The 19,809-nt window shown below is 32.9% G+C and overlaps 3 protein-coding genes and 1 long non-coding RNA gene across 4 annotated transcripts; 3 read left to right on the plus strand and 1 right to left on the minus strand.

Moving 5' to 3' along the window:
- Positions 1-564: 564 nt before the first annotated feature.
- On the minus strand, positions 565-6,953 carry LOC126667270 (protein FAR1-RELATED SEQUENCE 6-like). Its single transcript, XM_050360240.1, has 9 exons — positions 6,808-6,953; positions 6,579-6,693; positions 3,422-3,544; positions 1,525-3,339; positions 1,176-1,424; positions 1,034-1,081; positions 862-960; positions 739-769; positions 565-608 (listed from the first exon to the last, which is right to left on the minus strand). Exons 1-9 carry the CDS (start codon positions 6,951-6,953, stop codon positions 565-567), a joined length of 2,670 nt encoding a protein of 889 aa, XP_050216197.1.
- A 2,336-nt stretch (positions 6,954-9,289) lies between these two features.
- LOC126669037 (putative pectinesterase/pectinesterase inhibitor 28) lies at positions 9,290-11,496 on the plus strand. Its single transcript, XM_050362315.2, has 2 exons — positions 9,290-10,462; positions 10,551-11,496. The coding sequence occupies exons 1-2, from the start codon at positions 9,424-9,426 to the stop codon at positions 11,246-11,248; spliced, it is 1,737 nt and encodes a 578-aa protein (XP_050218272.1). The 5' UTR covers positions 9,290-9,423; the 3' UTR covers positions 11,249-11,496.
- A 908-nt stretch (positions 11,497-12,404) lies between these two features.
- On the plus strand, positions 12,405-17,148 carry LOC126670344 (condensin-2 complex subunit H2). The gene is made up of 11 exons (XM_050364048.2): positions 12,405-12,767; positions 12,847-12,946; positions 13,494-13,600; positions 13,678-13,820; positions 13,909-14,323; positions 14,423-14,598; positions 14,727-14,894; positions 14,973-15,068; positions 15,234-15,335; positions 15,467-15,625; positions 16,457-17,148. Exons 1-11 carry the CDS (start codon positions 12,584-12,586, stop codon positions 16,808-16,810), a joined length of 2,004 nt encoding a protein of 667 aa, XP_050220005.1. The 5' UTR covers positions 12,405-12,583; the 3' UTR covers positions 16,811-17,148.
- Positions 17,149-18,071: 923 nt separating this feature from the next.
- Positions 18,072-19,320, plus strand: LOC126669524 (uncharacterized). Its single transcript, XR_007638501.1, has 2 exons — positions 18,072-18,306; positions 19,016-19,320. It is a non-coding gene; the product is annotated as an uncharacterized LOC126669524 (long non-coding RNA).
- The last annotated feature ends 489 nt before the right edge of the window (positions 19,321-19,809 follow it).

Below are 19,809 nucleotides of genomic sequence, written 5' to 3' on the forward strand. Positions count from 1 at the left end.
TCTTATCTTCTCTTTTATTATCATTTTCTTCTATAAAATTTTTATTTTATTTTTCTTTGTTCATTTTTTATGATCCTTTATCTGACTTTTCTTTGTTTATTATATATAATTATTTTTTTATTTTAAGCTTTTTTGTAGGTTTTTTTCTAAAAGTTTATTTTTAAATGTTTATGTGGAGCTTTATATATTTTTATGCCTTAAAAAATTAATGTCATTTTTATCTTTCAAAATTTAATTAAGAAAAAATCAATTTTAACTAATTTTAAAATTAATAATTTATGAAATTCAATAATTAGATGACTAAGTAAAATATTTTCTTAAATAAAATTCAACATTTTAGTAATTCTCCAAAACAAAAAATTAAATTAGGATAGAATAATAATAATGATAAAAAAAACTACAATGCAAAAGGATTAATTGCTCCTATAAAAATCAAACCAGGACATACTTAGCATTTTTTTACCAACTAGCAAAAGTATAAGTAATTGTCCCAAGAACACAATAACCAAGTATCCAATGAACTGGGACAAATATACTCCATGATATAAGAATATGCTTTATAATTCACCAAATTTCATCTTCTTGTCCAACAAAACGAAACTCATAACCTGCAAATACATTCAGAAGTAAATGTTCAATCAACTAATCCATAAAATAGATGGAATTTAACTTAAATTAAAAACTATAATTACCTTTATAATGGATAGTTAAGATCAATATTAGAAAGAAAACAATAACCAACTGACGAATTTGTCCCCTGCATCATGTACTGTTGTTTTCAACATATTTTCATATAATGCAAAGTATAAATTTAAATTATTAGCAAATTTTGAATTCCAAATATATAAGCTATTAACATACCTCTTGACTCTTTTGAGCACTAGATTCACTTGCTTGTGACATTAATATATTTGGAGATATATCGTTTTGGTTCCTTGCATCGTCAAATGTTTTACAAATCTGGAAGACATATTATAGAGAATATGAGAATGAATTCATCATAACAAGTAAAGAGCTGTAACTATAAGGTTACCTTTCGCTTTTTTGAAACATCTGAGATATTCTGACTTTGCTCATTTTTCTGTATTTCATAGTTATAAAAAGTTAAGTTTGACATCAATATAATTCTAGCATAAAGTTAAAATTATATAGAAAATTAAAACCATGAAATTTACCTTTTTTCGTTGTTTTTTCACTATTCGCTCTACTTTTGATTCTTTTCTTTTTGATGGAGGACGACCTTTTGTCCGTGCTTTCAAAGGAGTAAGCAGCTTATCATCTAAATTTTCATTTGGTTCATCACTATCTATTATCTCCTTCGACGTTGCCTTTTTGGAGTCATCCATAAGTTTTTTAATTCCTTCATCTATGTGATTCATCAAAAATTCACACTTCTCAGTTGAATCCATTGCAAGCTCCGCGGCCTTGAAAAAAATGAGAACACAGATTATTATATCGGATCTTATCCTTATTTTTTCCCACATCACCATAACAATTTTTGACATAAGCATGTCTATGTTTTACATCCTTTCTCCACCGCTGTAAAATATAATTAGATGGAATCTCTTTCACATTCTTTTCAATGAGGATCTTTGCAATATGTTTATAAATAATTCCACGAAACTCAAATAGTTGGCATGAGCATTTGACACTAATGGTATCATCATCATAATCCACATTGTAAACCACTTGCTTTCGAAGATTTCCATCTTTACCTCTGAAAATGTCTGATACCTTATAAGAAGACACCGATCCCTCTAATTTGGAAAAAATATGGTTACAATATATCATTCCCCTTAACTCATCTTGAAAGAGTTTAAAAATTTCATTGGTATAAGCATCTCTAAATTGCTTCTCAAAATGACAATCAGTTATTGTTGGAATGTTTGAGTTCAAAGAAGCAAAGTCTGCTTTATGTTCCTTTTCAATCTTACTCTTCAATGCATGATCATATTGCTCAACAAATTGTTTTAAAGAAGTCGTGGGGCCAACATAACCATCAAAAAAAGCATTAATGCTTTCACTACGCTGAGTTGTGGACATTCCAGCCCAAAAAATTCTTTTAACATACACCGGAACCCAACAAGAACGGTCTATAAATAATGATTTTAACCACTCATTATGTTCAAGACTGAAATCATTTATCATTTTTCCCCAAGCCATTTCAAATTCTTCAATTTCCACAGATTCATATACTGCACTTTTCATAATTTTCTTGATTGTCTTATATTCAGCTAATCCTCCTAACTTTTCAGGAATTTTTCTCATGATATGCCAAAGGCAAAGTCGGTGATATGAATTAGGAAATACCTTTTTTATTGCTGCTTTCATAGCCTTGCATTGGTCTGTAATGATTGCTTTTGGAGCTCGATTTGACATGCATTCCAACCACGATTTAAACAACCAAATATAGGTTTCTGTATCTTCACTTGACAACAAGCCACATCCAAATAGAATTGTATGACCATGATGATTAACTCCTACAAAGGGAGCAAATGGCATGTCATATTTATTAGTCAAATATGTTGAATCAAACGATATTACATCACCAAAAGATTCATAAGCAGCTATAGATCGTGCATCAGCCCAAAAAACATTTTTTAACCGTCTGTCCTCATCCATATCGATCACATAAAAGAAGCTTGGGTTCCTCATTTGCATGCGAGAAAAATAGTTACGAAATGCTTTTGCATCTCCGACTCCAAGTCTAATTTCTCTTGCCTTAGAAATGTAATTTCTACAATCTTTCTCCGTACACATCAAATTTTCATATCCTCCGACTTCAAGAGCTAATGAATGAAAGTTCTTATTCAAACTTATGTCGGCCTGGTCATTGACTTCAAGTCTTCGCCTTACATATTCGTCTATGTTCTTATTGCATCTGAATAATCTTGATTTTTGTGGACTAAGTTGATGATTATGATCTAGAAAAACACTTGAAATAGAAAACTTTTGACCACTACCAATAATTATATTAATTTTAGCCTTGCAACTATTTTTAATTGATGGTCTTGGAATAAAAGAATTCTTTGCAGTAGATATTCTTTTACCAGCTCTAACACATGCAAGCGAATAATACTTTAAATTTCCATCCACACCATTTTTCGTCCTTGATTTTGTTATTCCAAACCCTTCTTTTTGAGCATATCTTATATAAAAACTGTAGACTTCTTCTTCAGAGTTAAACATCATTCCAACTTTTGGAACTAGAACTAGTAACTCACCATTTTCAGAATGATCTCCCATATCATGGGTATCTTTAATTTCTTCATGGTCCTTTTCCAACATTAAAGTTGATTTTGTACTTTCCATCCGCATAAGAAGGTCGGATTCTAAATCCTATATCAAAAGAATAAGAAAAAGAAGTTACTAAAAAAATTAAATTAATAAAATCAAATTATTAATTATAGTATGTATATACCTGAAATTTTGATGATGATAAACTATCTTTCTGTATATTTTCATCCATGAATATAGATAGTAAATTATCATCTGCTAATGTATCATTATAGTCCATTTCTTCTTGACAAAATAGATGAAGAGTCTGAAAATAGAGGAGTGGAATCTGGGCACTTCTAATGATAAATACGTGAAATGAAAAAAATTGAAAAAAAAAAAGATAAAGAGTTATATATAAAATAAATTACAGTAAAAAAAAGGCTTAAGGTCTGAAAAACTACCGACCTTTCAAAAAAAATTCAATAACACCCTCACCTTGTAATTTTTTCAATAACACCCTATTTTGTATTTTTGGCTTTCAATAGCACTCTAAATTAAAAAAATTAGATGATTTGATTACTATAAGGATGAAAATTTTCAAAAAAACTAAATTTAAAGGTGAAATCATACTTTTTTTCTACTTGAACACTTTTAAACAAGTCCTTAAAATTAAAAAAAATTCAAATAAGTCCTCGATAAATGAGTTTAATTTGATGATTTATGGTGCTATTGAAAGTTAAAAATACATAATAGGGTAAAATTGAATGTTTTACAAGGTCGGGGTGCTATTGAAAGCCAAAAATACGAAACAGGGTGCTATTGAAGAAATTATAAGGTGAGGGTGCAATTGAAAAAAATTTGAAAGGTGGGTAGTTTTTCAGACCTTAAGCCTAAAAAAAAGATAAGAAGATGGAGAGTTTGTTATTAAATTAAACACATCAGCAACTAGTACAGGTAAGCACAAGTAAAACCTTAACCATGTAACATTAATTATCCCACTTTAATAGGAATAGTGTATTTCGTGTAGAGAAGATTCGTGTGGAATAGCATTTCTCTTTAGGCCCTTATGTTCTCATTAAATGGAAGGCCAAACGATGTCGTTTGCCTTCTAAATGAAAACAACTGAAATGAGTCGTCTTCTCCACAGCACAATTAGGGTTAATACACAGGTGCGGCGGCAGTCGAACAAAGCTCCAGCCTCTCCACATCTTCACCAGAATACCTCTACCTTTGAATCTTAGCCCGGGCTAGAGGCTAGAGCCTAACCGAATCTACAAGCATATTCACCTCTAAGTTTAACGATCTTATTTCCGACCTGTGATTTTTTCCACGGCAGCTCGGGCTCGAGCCTACCCGAGCCTAAACGTGGTTCCGCCCCTGAATATAACGCGTCTTGCCAGCAGATCCTGATTACATAAATGATTCTATTACCACAAAGATTTTAGAAGACATGAATCTCACAAATCTCAGAATTATTTTTCTACTTGGAAAGATATTTTTATTTGGAAGACTTATTAATCCTATTTAGAAAGACATTCCTAAATAGAAATCTTGCTAAATAAGTATTATTTTCCTATTTGAATTTATACAACTGAATATGAATCCCTTTTTTGTTCCCACTATTTTAGGCATTCTTCCGTACTTACTATAAAAGAACTTGAAATATGCTTATACAAGTAGAATTACATTACGTAAACAATACTTCCTTAAACTCAATACTAGCTTAAGTAACGAAACGCTCATCAGACAACCACCTTCCGATAAGCCATCTACTCTATTTTGCAACCAATTATCGTTACAGACTCTATCAATACCCAATGATGATAGTTAAAGAGAAATCATCTAATTAAAATAAATGATTTTCTAAAAATATATTTATTTGGACGTAAACTAAATGTTTTCAAAATTTTACAATGACTTTAAAAGTTGATTTTTGCCTTTTTAGAAAGTGTAGGAGTCAAATTGCAATTTTATATAAATAAACACTTGGAGTTAATTGGCAATTTTATGAATTAAATTTAAATTCTTAAAATTTCAGGGGGTTAATTTTAATTTACACCAACAATTATAAAATATTCTATCAAGTATGCTTCATTTCATTGTTTAATTAGTTAATTCAATTAATTGATTATCTTAATTGCTTAAAATTTAAAAGGGATAAAGATACAGGATTTAACAAATCATATATTTTGATTTTAAATTTAAAATAAAAAAGAACATTTTTTAGAAAGATTGTCTGTATTAAAAACAATTCAATATTTTTGATTGTATAATATTTTGGAAAAAGGAAAAAATATAGAGATTTTACAACAAGAAAACACATACAAACCTATAAAATAAATTCTCTACAAAAACAATTATATATTATTTTATTTCATTGTGCAAAAGCCGGTAGTAAAAATAATCGCATGCATTCACACGAGTAATTGTTGGGTCCAACAGTAGCTCAGAGGGGGGGGGGGGTTGAATTGAGACTTTAAAACTTTTCTGCTAAATTATCAAAAGCTATGGAGTTAGTTTAAGCAGACAGAGTTTTAGTCATGTCAAGCTAATGAAATATAAAATATTTTATGAGAGATCAATTTAAGAGCTATATAATTAGCTTAAGTTGATAAGTTCAGGCAAAGATAAGCTAATCAAATATTGAAAATTTAATAGCTGTATAAGATCAACTGATATAAGCTATCGAGTTAGCTTAAACTGATACAGTTAAAGTCAAGACAAACTAATCAAATATTGAAACTTTGATAGCTATATAAGATCAACGGATAAACTATTGAGTTAACTTAAGCTGATACAGTTCAAGTCAAGACAAGATAATCAAATATTGAAGATTTAATAGTTGTATAGGATCAACTGATAAGCTATTGAGTTAGCTTAAACTGATACAGTTCAAGTCAAGCCAAACTAATCAAATATGATGGAGAGTTGTCGATACAAAAGTATAAATGTTTTTCAAATGAAAACTTAGTAAATTGAAATTGGAAAATACTTTGAAAGGCTCTTTTGAAAAACTCTTTTGAAATTAGTTTATGGTGAAGCTAATATAAGACAGAAATAAAAGGATAAAGCTGAGACACCAGATTTTATAATGATTCGGCAACCCTACATCCACTCCTTAGGGATCCCCATCCCTAAATATTCCACTCTTCAATCTCTATTACGGGCCAGATATAAAGCCTTAAGAATACAACCCTAGTTTTACCCAGAAGTTAGTATGTAACTTACAAGTTGATTTGTTTAGCTTCAGCAAATTCTATTTTTCTTTGAAAATGTAAACCTAGTTCTATCAAGAAACTATTCTAATCCTCACAAGTGTTTACAGATATTTGGTGTAAAAACTCTCACTCGAAACTAACCCTAGTTTCTTTGAGATGGATAACCAACTTATGAAGCACAATGGTGGTGGTGATGATTTTCTCTCTTGATGCTCCCACACTTGATAAATGGTTGATGGAGAGGTATATATAAACTCTAAAAATCTTATAGAATTAGGGGTGAGTATGTGCCTTGATTCTTATCAATAAAAACAAGGTGTGTAAAATGTCAAATGGGGGAATCTGTAATTGCTGAGCTGGCCTGCTTAACTTGAGGACATTATAGTTGGTAGCAGCCCTACAATAGTACATTGTTGCTATTGTTTGTTTATGTGCCAACCTGGCAGAAGTAGAAGTGCAAGCTGGGTATTCAAGCTGAGCTGGAAATATTAGCTTAATGATCAAAAAGCCCGCCATCCATTTTTTCTTGAATAAATGAGGAATCTTCAAGATGCTTTTGGAATATGGGTCTTGTAATATTTGGACAAATAAAATTAGTGGGCTTTAGTTATCATCAAAACTAAGGATTATGAATAAAGAGCTTTAGCCAACAGTAACAATTAGTGCCACTAATTACAACGTAATCAAAAGCATTCTTTTAATTAAGTCTATTTCATTAATTTTCTTTACATTAATTTATTTTTGAATTCTTATTTAAAAATTATTATCTTTGTCGTGACACCTGCAAATGATTTAGAAGCATATAATGAGGTAATTTCCATCAGTTTGCTGTTATTGTTGATTAATATATAATTATATCTTTGAGCATCTTTGAACTGTTGTTATCACACTATATCTCTGCTAAACCAGAACGGCCAACCAAAGCCGTCAAGAAAGACGACGACACCCTTCAGTCTTTAGCCGTTGTTAACGACGCCTAGATTTGATGCACCATTGCCAACGACGGTGAAGAGTATATAGTCGTCGTCAATCGACGACAATTGGCATGTATGTGATCTAAATTTTAGTTGTCCATGCCATTTTCATCTATCCTCGCCGCTGCAGCTTTGTCTTTGCCATTTTTGTCGGACCAACACTAATTTCTCCTGTGTGTGTGTATTTATGTTGATTTATAAATTATAGATATTGACTAATCTTTAAATTCATTTTCAAAACTCAAAAAACAAAAATAAAAAATTTGTATTCATTAAAAACAATATAAAGATAAAAGCTCATGTTTTTATTATTCATTTTAAAGATATAGTTAACAAAATTAATTTTTACATTGTATGTAGATACTTAAATTCCATTAAATCCAAAATTATATTTTAAAACATTAAAGTATGATTGTATAATTAAAGTCTTTTCTGCTCTCTAATTGCTCCTAAACCAGCTATAGGTTGGCAGTGGAATGAAGCGGTTCCAGTAAAAATGGAAGGGTGAATTAATCCGGTTTTACGTAGTTTAAGTGGGTGATATCCCCACTCTTTTTGGATGTTTTTGATACGAAAACATAAGTTGCGGATTTATTTGACCAAAAAGCATTCAAATTGACTATTTTGATATTTCATTCCAAGGTGAGGGGGTGAATTGATCCTTTGTTCTTTTATTTTTAACAAATTAATTAATTTTAAAATTATGAAAACTTATTAATTTATTACTAAAATAAATATATTTAATAAAATAATATTTTATACAATCACAATTATTTTATTTTGTTAATCAGGGATAGAAAAGAAATACAAATAATTATTTTTATGTTTATTTTGAATGATAGTTTTTAATTATAGAATCGCTAGCAGTATTCCTTGTCTAATCTTGATTTTCTTTTAGGGAGCTGTTGTATATCTTACATGCATACAGAATTGTTCAATTCATTATGAGTTAACTTGTTTTTTTACTATAATTTATCTATTTTTCTCAAGTATAATAAGGTGTACTTTCTCTTATAATAATATTAGTAAAATTTAAATGAAAATAACACACGGTATTGTTTTAATGGATATTCGATGTCATTTTTCCTCAGATTTTATATACTATATCACAATCTGAGCTTATATATGGTCTAAAAATTCTTTAAATGATTTGTAGTAATAACATAAAAATAATTATTTTAGATGATGTCAGAGATAATTGTATTTTATTTTATTAAGTATAATAATTAAAATTTATTATTTTAACCCTTAACCCTTATACTTTTTTAATTTTATTTATTTGATCATTTCTCAAACTTTTATCTTTATCTTTTCTATGTATTTAATTTATTTTAATTTTTTAAATCTTTTTTTGGACGAAAATAAAGCATACATTGCACTTGCCGTGAATCACACGTGAGACCAAATTAAAAAAATCCAATAAAGAAAAATATATAAATATGGAGGGCATATGGAATAAAAAAATATACGAAGAAGCGATCAAATTAATACAAAATTTATCATTTTTAACGTAAAAATTACTAATCACTTAAGCTTACGCTCACAATTTCAGTTTATAAAATAACCTATTAAACAAAAAAAAACAAATTACAAAAACGACAAACTTTTAAAAGGGACCATAAAAATATAAAAAGTTAAAAGTAAAAGAATGTTTTGATAGGTTAAGCGTTTGGAAAATGAAAAGAAGCCACTAAAAACTACGATCCACATAAATTTATGTAAACTTGAACAATATCACTAAAATTTCATTAAAAATAGGTGCTTAAATATAGCCTTGTCTCTCCCACGCCACACATTTGGTAACACAATTAACAAATTTTTAGAATTTTCTATTCTTATTGCCCTTCCTCTCCCGTATATAAACACAATTTGGTTCTTCCATTTCTCAACCCAGAGCCTTCGGGGCATAATATCATCTAATAAAACGAGGCAACCGCCCCAAGAGCTCTGCAATTACAAAAGTATTTACCTTCCAAATTTATAATTTTATAGCTCAAATATTCAAGATCAAGATGACTTACGGTTATGATAATGGCTCCGCCGCAGATGGTGCGGCTAGGAAGAAGAAGTTCGCGATCATCGGTGTTTCATCAATCATCCTCGTGGCCATGGTGGTTGCGGTGGCCGTCGGTGTCAACGACGGCAAAGAGAAAACCGTCGGTGCTGCTGGTGGTTCCGCTGCTGGTGATATTTCCACGTCGACAAAATCCATTGACTCTATTTGCCAACCAACCGATTACAAACAAACCTGCAAGGACAGTCTGACAAAGGCCGCCGGTAACACCAGCGACCCACATAAGCTGGTTCAGGCCGGTTTTGAGGTGGCCATTGATTCCCTTAAAGTCGCCATCGCTAATTCTTCTACGTTGAAGGAGGTGGCCAAGGATCCCATGGCTAAACAAGCTCTTGACAGTTGTAAGGAGTTGATGGACACCGCTATCAGCGATCTCAAGACTTCATTCCAACAGGTTGGAGACTTTGAGATCAGCAAAATGGATGAGTACGTTGCCAACCTCAAAATCTGGCTCAGCGCCACCATCACCTATCAGCAAACTTGTTTAGACGGATTCGAGAACACCACCGGACCGGCGGGACAGAAAATGAAGGACATTCTGAAAACATCTAGTCAGCTTACAAGCAATGGACTCGCCATGGTTAGTGGGCTGTCCTCAATTCTTCAGGATTTGGATCTGTCAGGATTGACCGGTCGCAAGCTTTTAGAGCAGGGCGATGATCTTTTCCCAGTATGGCTTTCTCCGGCTAAGAAGAGACTCCTTGCTCAGACTCCGGCAACATTGAAGCCTAACATCATTGTTGCTAAAGACGGAAGTGGACAGTTCAAAACTATTAATGAGGCAATCAAGAAGACTGCCAAGAGCTCGCCAACAACGTTTGTTATCTACGTTAAGGCAGGAGTGTACAAGGAGAGTGTCACCATCTCAAGGGCCATGACCAATATCTTGTTGATCGGTGACGGTCCTACAAAGACCAAGATCACCGGAGACCTCAGCTTTGCCGGTGGAATCACCACTATTAAAACAGCAACAGTCTGTAAGTTCATAAAAAAGTGAAATTAACGTTGGAAATTAAAATTTTTCTTTCTATATATAGCTAACAAATTGAATTTTTCTTTCTACAGCAATCAGTGGAAGCAATTTCATGGCAAAGGACATCGGATTCGAGAACACAGCCGGACCCGAAGGACATCAAGCCGTGGCACTGAGAGTACAATCTGACATGTCTGTCTTCTACAACTGTCAAATCGATGGGTTCCAAGATACACTCTACGCCCACACTTACCGTCAATTCTACCGTGACTGCTCCATCAGCGGCACCATAGACATCATCATCGGTGACGCCGCCGCAGTTTTCCAGAACTGCAAGATTGTAGTAAGGAAGCCACTAGAAGACCAAAGATGTTTCGTCGCAGCTCAGGGAAGGAACGACACCCGTCAACCAACAGGATTCGTCCTTCAAAACTGCACCATCTCCGGCGCCAAAGATTACTTGCCCGTCAAGGTTGACAACCCAGCTTTCTTGGGCCGTCCATGGAAGGAATTCTCAAGGACCATCGTCATGCAGTCACAAATCGACGATATAATCGACCCCACCGGATGGGCACCGTGGATGGGCACCTATGGAATCAACACCTGCTCATTTTCTGAGTTTGGAAACAGAGGACCTGGTGCTAAGTTGAACGGAAGAGTGACGTGGAAGGGCATTGTGAAGATCAATGCACAAGATGCCGAGAATTTCACCCCCGGCAAGTTCCTACAGGGAGATAAGTGGATTCCGGCCAAGGGAGTTCCTTACTCCGGTGGGATGTTGAAAGTGTAAGAGAAGAAAAAGGAAGAACACAACACAAAGATTGACTTGTAATATCTTTTGCGGTAACTAGTTGCTGATTATATATGCATGCATGCAACTTATAGAATAATTAAAGGAAAAAAAAATCTTATTTTATGTCTTAATTTTTACTAATTTATATAGTCATGTTTTATAGAAGAGTTTTGGTTTCGCCAAATTTATATTTCTTGTTTACGAGAAATATTTAAATGAATAAAGTTGTCTTTCCAAATTGTTAATCATTCATTTATTTATAGTGTAAAATTATTTCCAATATAAAAGAGAAATACTTTACTTATAAAACTTAAATTTTAATTTTGATCCAATAAATTCTTTAATCTACTTAAATAATATTTTTCAAATTGTATTATAAAAAAACTAACAATTTATTTTAATAATTTAAATAACATTAATAAAATAGAATATCAAATTTAATTTTACTCTAAATTTATAAAATAAAAAATTTATTGAAATTTTAATATATTATTAAACTCTTTAAATTAAGAAATTTAACTATTTTAGAAACCAGAGGAACTCTAAAGTTTCCATATGTAGTCAACAACAAATAAAAATCACAGATAAATTATTTAAATTTAATTGAATGCCAATTTTATTTATGAAATGATACTTACTTATAACTATTCTCACATGCGCCACATTATAAATAAATGGCTAACACTCATATTGTAAACTTTGCTCATGTAATGAGTTTCTGTACATGAATTGATTTTCAAAATATTCAAACTATTGAAGTAAAATAAAATAAAATAAAATTTGACTTCCATATATCATATATGTATTAACTGGTCAAAAAAATTCTTTTAAATAAAAAAAAAATTAAATAATCAAAATTAAAAAATTAAAATCTAACCATCAAATTGCAAAACACAATACTTTCCATCCTCATAATGAATTGTCCGATTTTTCCCTCTTTTACAAATTTTCCTTGTTTGCTTCTTTAAATGACACTTCACTTGTTCTTTAAACCTCTCACTGATTTATTAACAAAATTAACAAATTAATTTGTTGCTGGGCCATTAAATTGTGTAAATCAAGAATTGGGCCTGCTCTTGATCCAGTCCAATACACTCGATACAACACAGCCCAAAACAAGTGGACTCCTCTTGTGCTACAACAAAGGGGAGCGGGAAAAATCATGATTTTTTTTGAACTTTTCATCCGTCTCTTTCTTCCAAAATTTCTCTCCAATTTTCCAGTTAACCAAACAAACTTTATCTCATTCCCATTTTGCCCCTCAAATTCCAGACTTCCAAATTTCGGAATGAAACCCTTCAACAACACAAATTCACAATTAAACCCCCAAATATGACTATTCAAGCAGTAGAAGAAGAACAGCCTCAAAATAAAGTTCACAGAGTTCAAGCAGAGCGTGACCTAGAAGCTAATTGGGAAGTTGATCTTGCTAAAAAGCTTGAGGATTACCTTTTAAAGATTTGCTCCGGTGAAATTACCTCCGAAAATGATAACGTCTCCGTCAATTTTGCTGAAGGTTAGGGTTTTAAAAAGTTCAATTTTTTGATTTTAAATTTTAAAAAATTTAGTTGTTTTTTGACTGGGGAAATTTGCAGCTGCTTTGCTATTACAAGGTTCGGTTCAAGTTTACAGCAGGAAGGTCGAGTATTTATACAACTTGGTTTTACATGCTTTGGACTTCCTTTCTCAAAAGAGGTTTGTTTTACGGACACTTCATTCAATCAACATGTCGTTTCGGAAACATACTTGAAATAACACTGTTTCGCTGTGTCCGTGTCCAAGTGTCCGGTTTCCCTGTGTCCGTATCCGTGTCCAAGTGTCCGGTTTCCCTGTGTCCATGTCTGTACTACCTAGTTTCACTGTTATGTAACATCTTCATTTAAAGTATTTATCTTTTAAAAAAATTGTTGGTATTTAATTTTTTTTCAAACTTTACTTTGTTGGGTCATCTTGTAAAGGAAATGACGAGAATGAAATTTTGCTGTTAAAATATGATATTAGTGTTATGATCAAGAATATATTTCAAGGGATAGATGGCCCTCCAGATTATTCGTTCATGGCTGATGAATCTGATTTTTTTCAGTGTGTTTATCAAAGAATTAACACGAGAAGAAAATGAAATGAGTTAACTTGGCACTTGATTACTATTAAATGATTGAATTTTCACTAGATTTTACTTTTTACACATATGGGGCATGCCATTTTGGAAGGTGCTTTTGTTCATTTTATTAGCTTTGAACAGACAAGAAGAGCAATCGGAGAGTCCATCAGTCCGGCCTGAGCAAAATGGTAGCCGTGCAGCTTACTGTGAAGAAAATGATCAGTTTTGGGTCTCTGATGATGTCCCAGGTGTATATAACTACCAAATTCTGTTTCCGTGAAGTTATGGTGCTAATATCAACTCACACTTTATTAATGTATGGCAGAGGAAGCAAGGAACAGCTTAGATGTTTCGACTAGCAAAAATGATTCCTTCTATCGCTTTGTGAAACCTCCGGCAAATCTTGTTGTTCTAGAAGGTGATTGCTTAGATACTACTGGTGATGCCGGGGAACTAGAATCATACCTGGTACAACAAATACATCTAATTCTTTACTTATTGATGTGGTTGTTATTTATCTAATCTAAGGTGCTTGTCCTTTTGTTCTCTATTGCAGTTAGCCACCAATGATCTCTACAGGGATTTTATTCTTTTAGACCCATGTGATGCTGTAACAGTGAATGGTTTTCTGGAAAAGGATGAAAATGGAAAAGGAAAAGCTAGTAATTACCGGGGAAGCTCAGCCCGCAAAAGCTTTCTATCCCCCTCAAGACGTTCTGGAGGAACTGCACGGAAGTCAACTGGAAAGAACCAGGATGCAAATCTCAACCAACCAGCTATTGATGATTGTAATTTCGGAGATAATAACTGTGAAGTGATGAATGATTCTCCCGCCTGTGCTGGATTTGACATGGGTGATGATCATTCTGAACCCTTGGACTCAGGATGTTCAGATGATAATGAAGATGATCCATGGAAGCCTCTGAATCCCCATGAGCCTGGGAACTTAAAAGTGAAACCTTTCAAAAAAGGTATATAAAGAATTTGTTTCTGTTTTATCTTTTGTTCACTCTTGTAATCTATTTTTTGTACCTAATTTTATGGTCTTGGATTTTTTTGTTAACAAGCAGTAAAATCCTACAAAACACAAAAGGTAAATTCGATGAAACAGACCTCTATAAATACTATGTTTCCACTTGCAAGGATTCACGGTCCTATCAGTCCTGAGCTCACAGAAATATGGGAAGCACGATGTAACAAATCTGAAAGAAAAGGAAACTTGGACTCCTTTCCTTTATATGAAAAGGTATTGATTTCTTGGAGCTTGTGCGTACCCTATTCGTCTTCTATTGCACTTAAATTAAGAGATTAAAAATATGGAATTGTCCTTTCATGGTTGTTGCATAATTTCTGATTTTCTCTTGTCCAATGCAGCTAAGGCAATCCCTTTGCAATGGAGGCTGTAACAACACTTTTGGTGATGTTGAGGATGACAATGAAGGTAATGGATATGACAGCGGGGGACTAGATTTTTGTCAGCCTGATGATGAAATGCCAGAAACAATGTTTATGGATGAAGAGTTACCTCCACACCATGGAAAGGTTGGTAGGCTCCACCTTTATCATGGTTTTTATCGAAGCATTCAGGGACTTCTGTGCCTAATACTTTGTTTTATGCAGCATGACCATAGCTCAACTCTTGACCCCAATGAAGCTTTTGAACATGAAGATCCAAGTTCCCAAGCAAGCCTAGAAGATCTTTGTCGATCTCACCTAGTAAGGAAAATAGCATTTGATTTTTTTTCTAGGGTTGCTAACCAATCACGTAGAGTTGATCAGTTCTGAAAATCAATGTCATGGACTTTACAAATTGCATCTTATGTTGCTTGTGTTGATTTGGTTATTATCACCATTTGTCTAAATTATACTTGTGTTTTGCAGGATGCTCTTCTTGCTAACATTGCTGAAACAGAGAACCAGACTGAATTGGCTACTCGGGTTTCATCATGGAAACAGAAAATTGAGCAAAATTTGGAAGAGCAAGTAAATTTCTATTGTTCCCTTGCTTAATTATGAATATTGTTATTGATTGTTTCTAGCTGTATGCCTGTTCTATTTTCCCTAAACTAATCTATGTTGCTCAGCTTTTTATCTACTTATTTTTCTTCTGATAGGATTCACGGCCTTCATTTGATATTCATGCCTATGGTGATAGAATTCTTGAAAAATTATCACTGGATGCAGAGAATGATAATGTAATGTCCTTTGCTGATGTTGTGAAGGGTCAAGAGAAGCATGATATTGCTCGAACATTCTCTGCACTTCTTCAGCTGGTAATTCCTTGTATTTACACCTTCTAACTGAGATTGGGTAGGTTAAATTAGAAAGATGTTTAAAAAAAAAACATTGCATTTAGAAATTTATTTGAAGGATCTACGTTTAGTGCTCAAGCTTGCTGTCTCTTGGAAGCAAATTTTAATTTTTTGGTAATTCCACTAGGCAACTATGAAGCACGGAAACTTTAAGAAAGTTGCGTTTTCCTTTTCGGAAACCAGAAACTCTCAGAAACTCGTGAAATTTTGCAGGCGTTTCAGTAAATAACATAACTAGATACCATTCACGTTAAAAAGAAAATCTTAAAAATGTACCCACAAATAAAAAAAAAATCTAATTAATTATGCACAAATTTTATTATTCGCATTTCCCACCATAAAGTTAACTTCTTATTTTTTATTAGATTATACTATTATCTCATAATATTTATAAAACTTTTAAATATTAATTTTAATTATAATTATAAAATTTGTAGATAATGTATTATTTTTATGAACTTAAATTTTGATTATGTTTAGATGATTTATTTCATCAACTGCTATATTTTTATTATTTACACGTTTCTTTCCACATTTTGTGTCCTCTGTTATTGAATAATGTAATTTCCCAATGCCTGTTTCATGTTGTTTCCCATTTCCATTTTCTGTTCTGTGCTTATTAGCTAGGCAATGGCCTTAATGGCTGTCTGAGACTTGGTTGAATTCATTTTACATAATAAGCATTTCAGTGTTGGTAATAAAGTGTGGCAATAGATGAAGTTATTTGAATTTTAGTAGATATCATATGTATTTTCCTTTTAAATGGTTGCCGATGGATTATCCACTTTCCAGGTGAATAATGGGGATGTTAATTTGGAGAGGAGCGGAGTAGGTGGCGAATCTGTCTGTTATACAGCAGTGAATCCTTTTCGTATTAAGCTTCTTAAGCGTAACAAGAGATGGAACGGCGTACAAATTCAATTGTCGAGAAAGAGAGTAAAATCGCCATTGAGGAGAGGATGTAATAAAGGCGCCGGAGATAATAAGCTTGGCAAAGATGCATCTCCATCTGTTAATTCACCGCAATCGAGCTGTAAATTTCCTGTAAAGATTAGTAACGTTGGCGGAACAAGATGCACTCCTGAAGGCAAGAAGAGGCGGAGTGCTCGATTTGGTGAACCAGTAGACATTCATTCATCAAGGTAACACAAACTCTCATTTTCCTGCTCCGGCAGTTCAACTTTTGTGCTGAACCGCTCGGAGGGAATTTATTATGTGATTACATTTTTTTCTTTTATTTTTTTCTATTTCTAGATATTAACAATATTAGATACTTTTGTAGTATTTATGTTTAGATGAGAAGGCCTTGTAGTAGCATGAAGTAATTTCAAGTGTAGCTAGAATGATCTGATTGTCACTAAATTGTAATATTAGTCCACTTGCTGCCAATTTTTGCAGTGGTTCCTAATTAGAGACGATTACAAATTGAGTGAATTGTATTGACTAGGCGAAGAAAATTGCAGCATTTTTTAGATTTCAGAATATTTTATGTCCTTGCTTTTGTAAAAACAAATTATGCAAACTTTTGAGTATCTATAAACTATGTTGAAGTATTATAATATAATACCTCACAACAGTTGTGCAAACAATGAATCATATTATACACAGTTGTCATAGTGTATTCCATGTAAGTTCCATTTACAATAATTGAATAATATATATAATATATTAACAATAATTTTTAAATAATAAATTAACAACTTTAATATAAAAATATTATTAGCTCTTAATTAACTTTGAAAAAGTCATCCATCGATATTATTGAAAATAGCAAAAACGGGTACAATTGAGGTGGAGAGACATAAACTTCTTCTTTATTAGAAGCTTTGATTTCATATTCTAAGCTTTAAGAAAATTAGAAAGTTTTATTGTTCTACGAGGTTTTTTCCGGTTCAGTTCAGAATAGTCGAACAATAATCTCAAATATCTTGTTGTCCGGATTGAGGGCTTGTCCAAGGGGTTGCCATGCCACCCCCTGCCCCCCCCTCACACTCCAACTTTTCCTTTTCTCCAAACATACCCCTAATCTTTCTTTTTACAAGAAAAATTAGTTATTAGATTTGGATTTGTATGTAATTACCACCCCCACCCAACTTATTTTCTTCTTTAAAATACTGCTCTAATTTTTATTTCGTGAAATTGCATTAGGTGGGGTCATATCTCATAAAGGCGTGTATCTTCCAAAACACAAAATTAAACAACTGTTTTTACTTTACTTAACCCTCTAAAATGTTTGTTTTTTTAATGTTTATGCCAAAAAAAGGACCGAATTATGAATATGTAAAGCAATTACTAGACCGTGTGGGCAACAAAGCATGGTCCGGTATATATCGCCTCAGGAGTGTGACCATACTAATTTATAGACGACCAATTTATACAAGTCCAATATATTTACGGGGTCAAGAGGCGAGCTCTGCCATCTCTCTAAGTTAGAGAGAGAAACTTTCCTAGAGAGCTAAAGTTCGGTTTTTCTTCGATCTTGAGCGTAGGAGACGGTGATCTTCGGCTTTTAGCCGGAAATCATCGTCTCTTAGCTCGTTTTTTGCTATGTTTGCGTTAATTTTCGAATAAATTGCTCCGTTTCTTGGAGAATTGTGTGTTTTTCTGGGTGTTTTTGTTCGGTTTCAGTTTTATTTGTCCATGTTGGTACAAAAATTGAATTTGAAAAGATAAGAAAAAGAAAAGTGCTAAGTGAGAGTAAAGAGAGTATTGTGGAAATCCCACATTGCTTAGGAGAGCTCATTTAATTGAGCTTATAAGGGTGATCTCTCACACTTGGGTTTGGGCCCCAAGGGGTACCCAGTTTTGTGAACCGGCTAGGAGTTACATCCTACCCGATTTACCACACACGCGCGCCGTCCGGTCGGTCGGCCGGCTGGTCTGGTCAGGTTCGGTTTTAGCACTTAATAAATTTTTTATTTCTGAAATCTTTTTGTAACGGTTTTATTTTTGAATAAAACACAATCCCTGATTTGTCTCCCACGTTTTGACTGACTGTTTTAATAAAGGAAAACGTTTTGATTTAATTTTACCGTTTCAGTTTTATTATTGCTATAAAACTGCTGTCTTCCCCATCAGATAAAACAAGTTTAACAGAACAGCTATTTTCTTACAAAAACAAAACTGAGTTCTTGAGCAATAAACAGAAAGGTGTAATTGACCGCTGAATACAGTGCAGTATTCATCGGAGTTCGGCTGTTTTATCCTGGGGGCGACGTAGTACGTACGACTGCTTGCACAATCAGAGGCAGAGCCGCGAAACGTCTTAAAGAGAGCGACCTAGTCCGCGACTCAGCCAGAAACATTGTTTGGTAATTTCGTTCCATTTCATAAACTGTTCCAACAGTCCAGATCCTTGGTTCGTTCAAGACTTTTCAGCGTTTGTTCAAACTTCAGCTTCACGTTCTTGAAGATTCAAGGTTTTTTTTTCATCGTTCGAAGTATCTTAGCAGCGGAACAAGTGGTTAATAGAAGTTATGGGGTACGATTGGTGCCAGGGAATTCTTTACACTTGAATTCATCCTGTTTTTAGTCACCTGTTAAATTTGTATCTTTAAATTTCTATTGTTGTTTCGTTTCTTTTTGTAGGTCGATTATAGGGTTTTCAGATGTTTTTTATATTTTTTTAATTTGATCTACGATGTACTTCGACGGTAGGGTGTAATCTGTAATTTTTATCAATATTACTATCTTTTGACAAAAAAAAAATATATTTACGGACTATATGATAAGTCCAATATAAATAAAACATTTTCTAAAGAATTTGTAGTAAATCACAATAATTCCTGCAAGTTGCAATCACATCACTTCATTTGACTTAATTTTCTTTCATATTTGGTAACCAATTGCTTGTGACTAATTAGTACACATTCAAAGTTCACATTTGATGGAACAATTCAGATAAATAAAAATAAAAATAAATTTCATACGGTCAAATATAGCGTCAATTAAGTTAACCTTAATATATATATATATATTTTTTTTTATCCGTAGATAAAAAGATACAAAAATAGCCATTAAAAAATGGCTAACCAAAGAGAACATACAAAAATAAGCTAAGAATAAGCTAAGGAAGCAATAAAAGAAAATTTAGCTCTCTGCGCCCACTTATGTGCTTCCTTATTAGCTGAGCGAGGGATATACTG

This window comes from Mercurialis annua, linkage group LG2 (genome assembly GCF_937616625.2).
Source record: "Mercurialis annua linkage group LG2, ddMerAnnu1.2, whole genome shotgun sequence".
Lineage (NCBI taxonomy): Eukaryota > Viridiplantae > Streptophyta > Magnoliopsida > Malpighiales > Euphorbiaceae > Mercurialis > Mercurialis annua.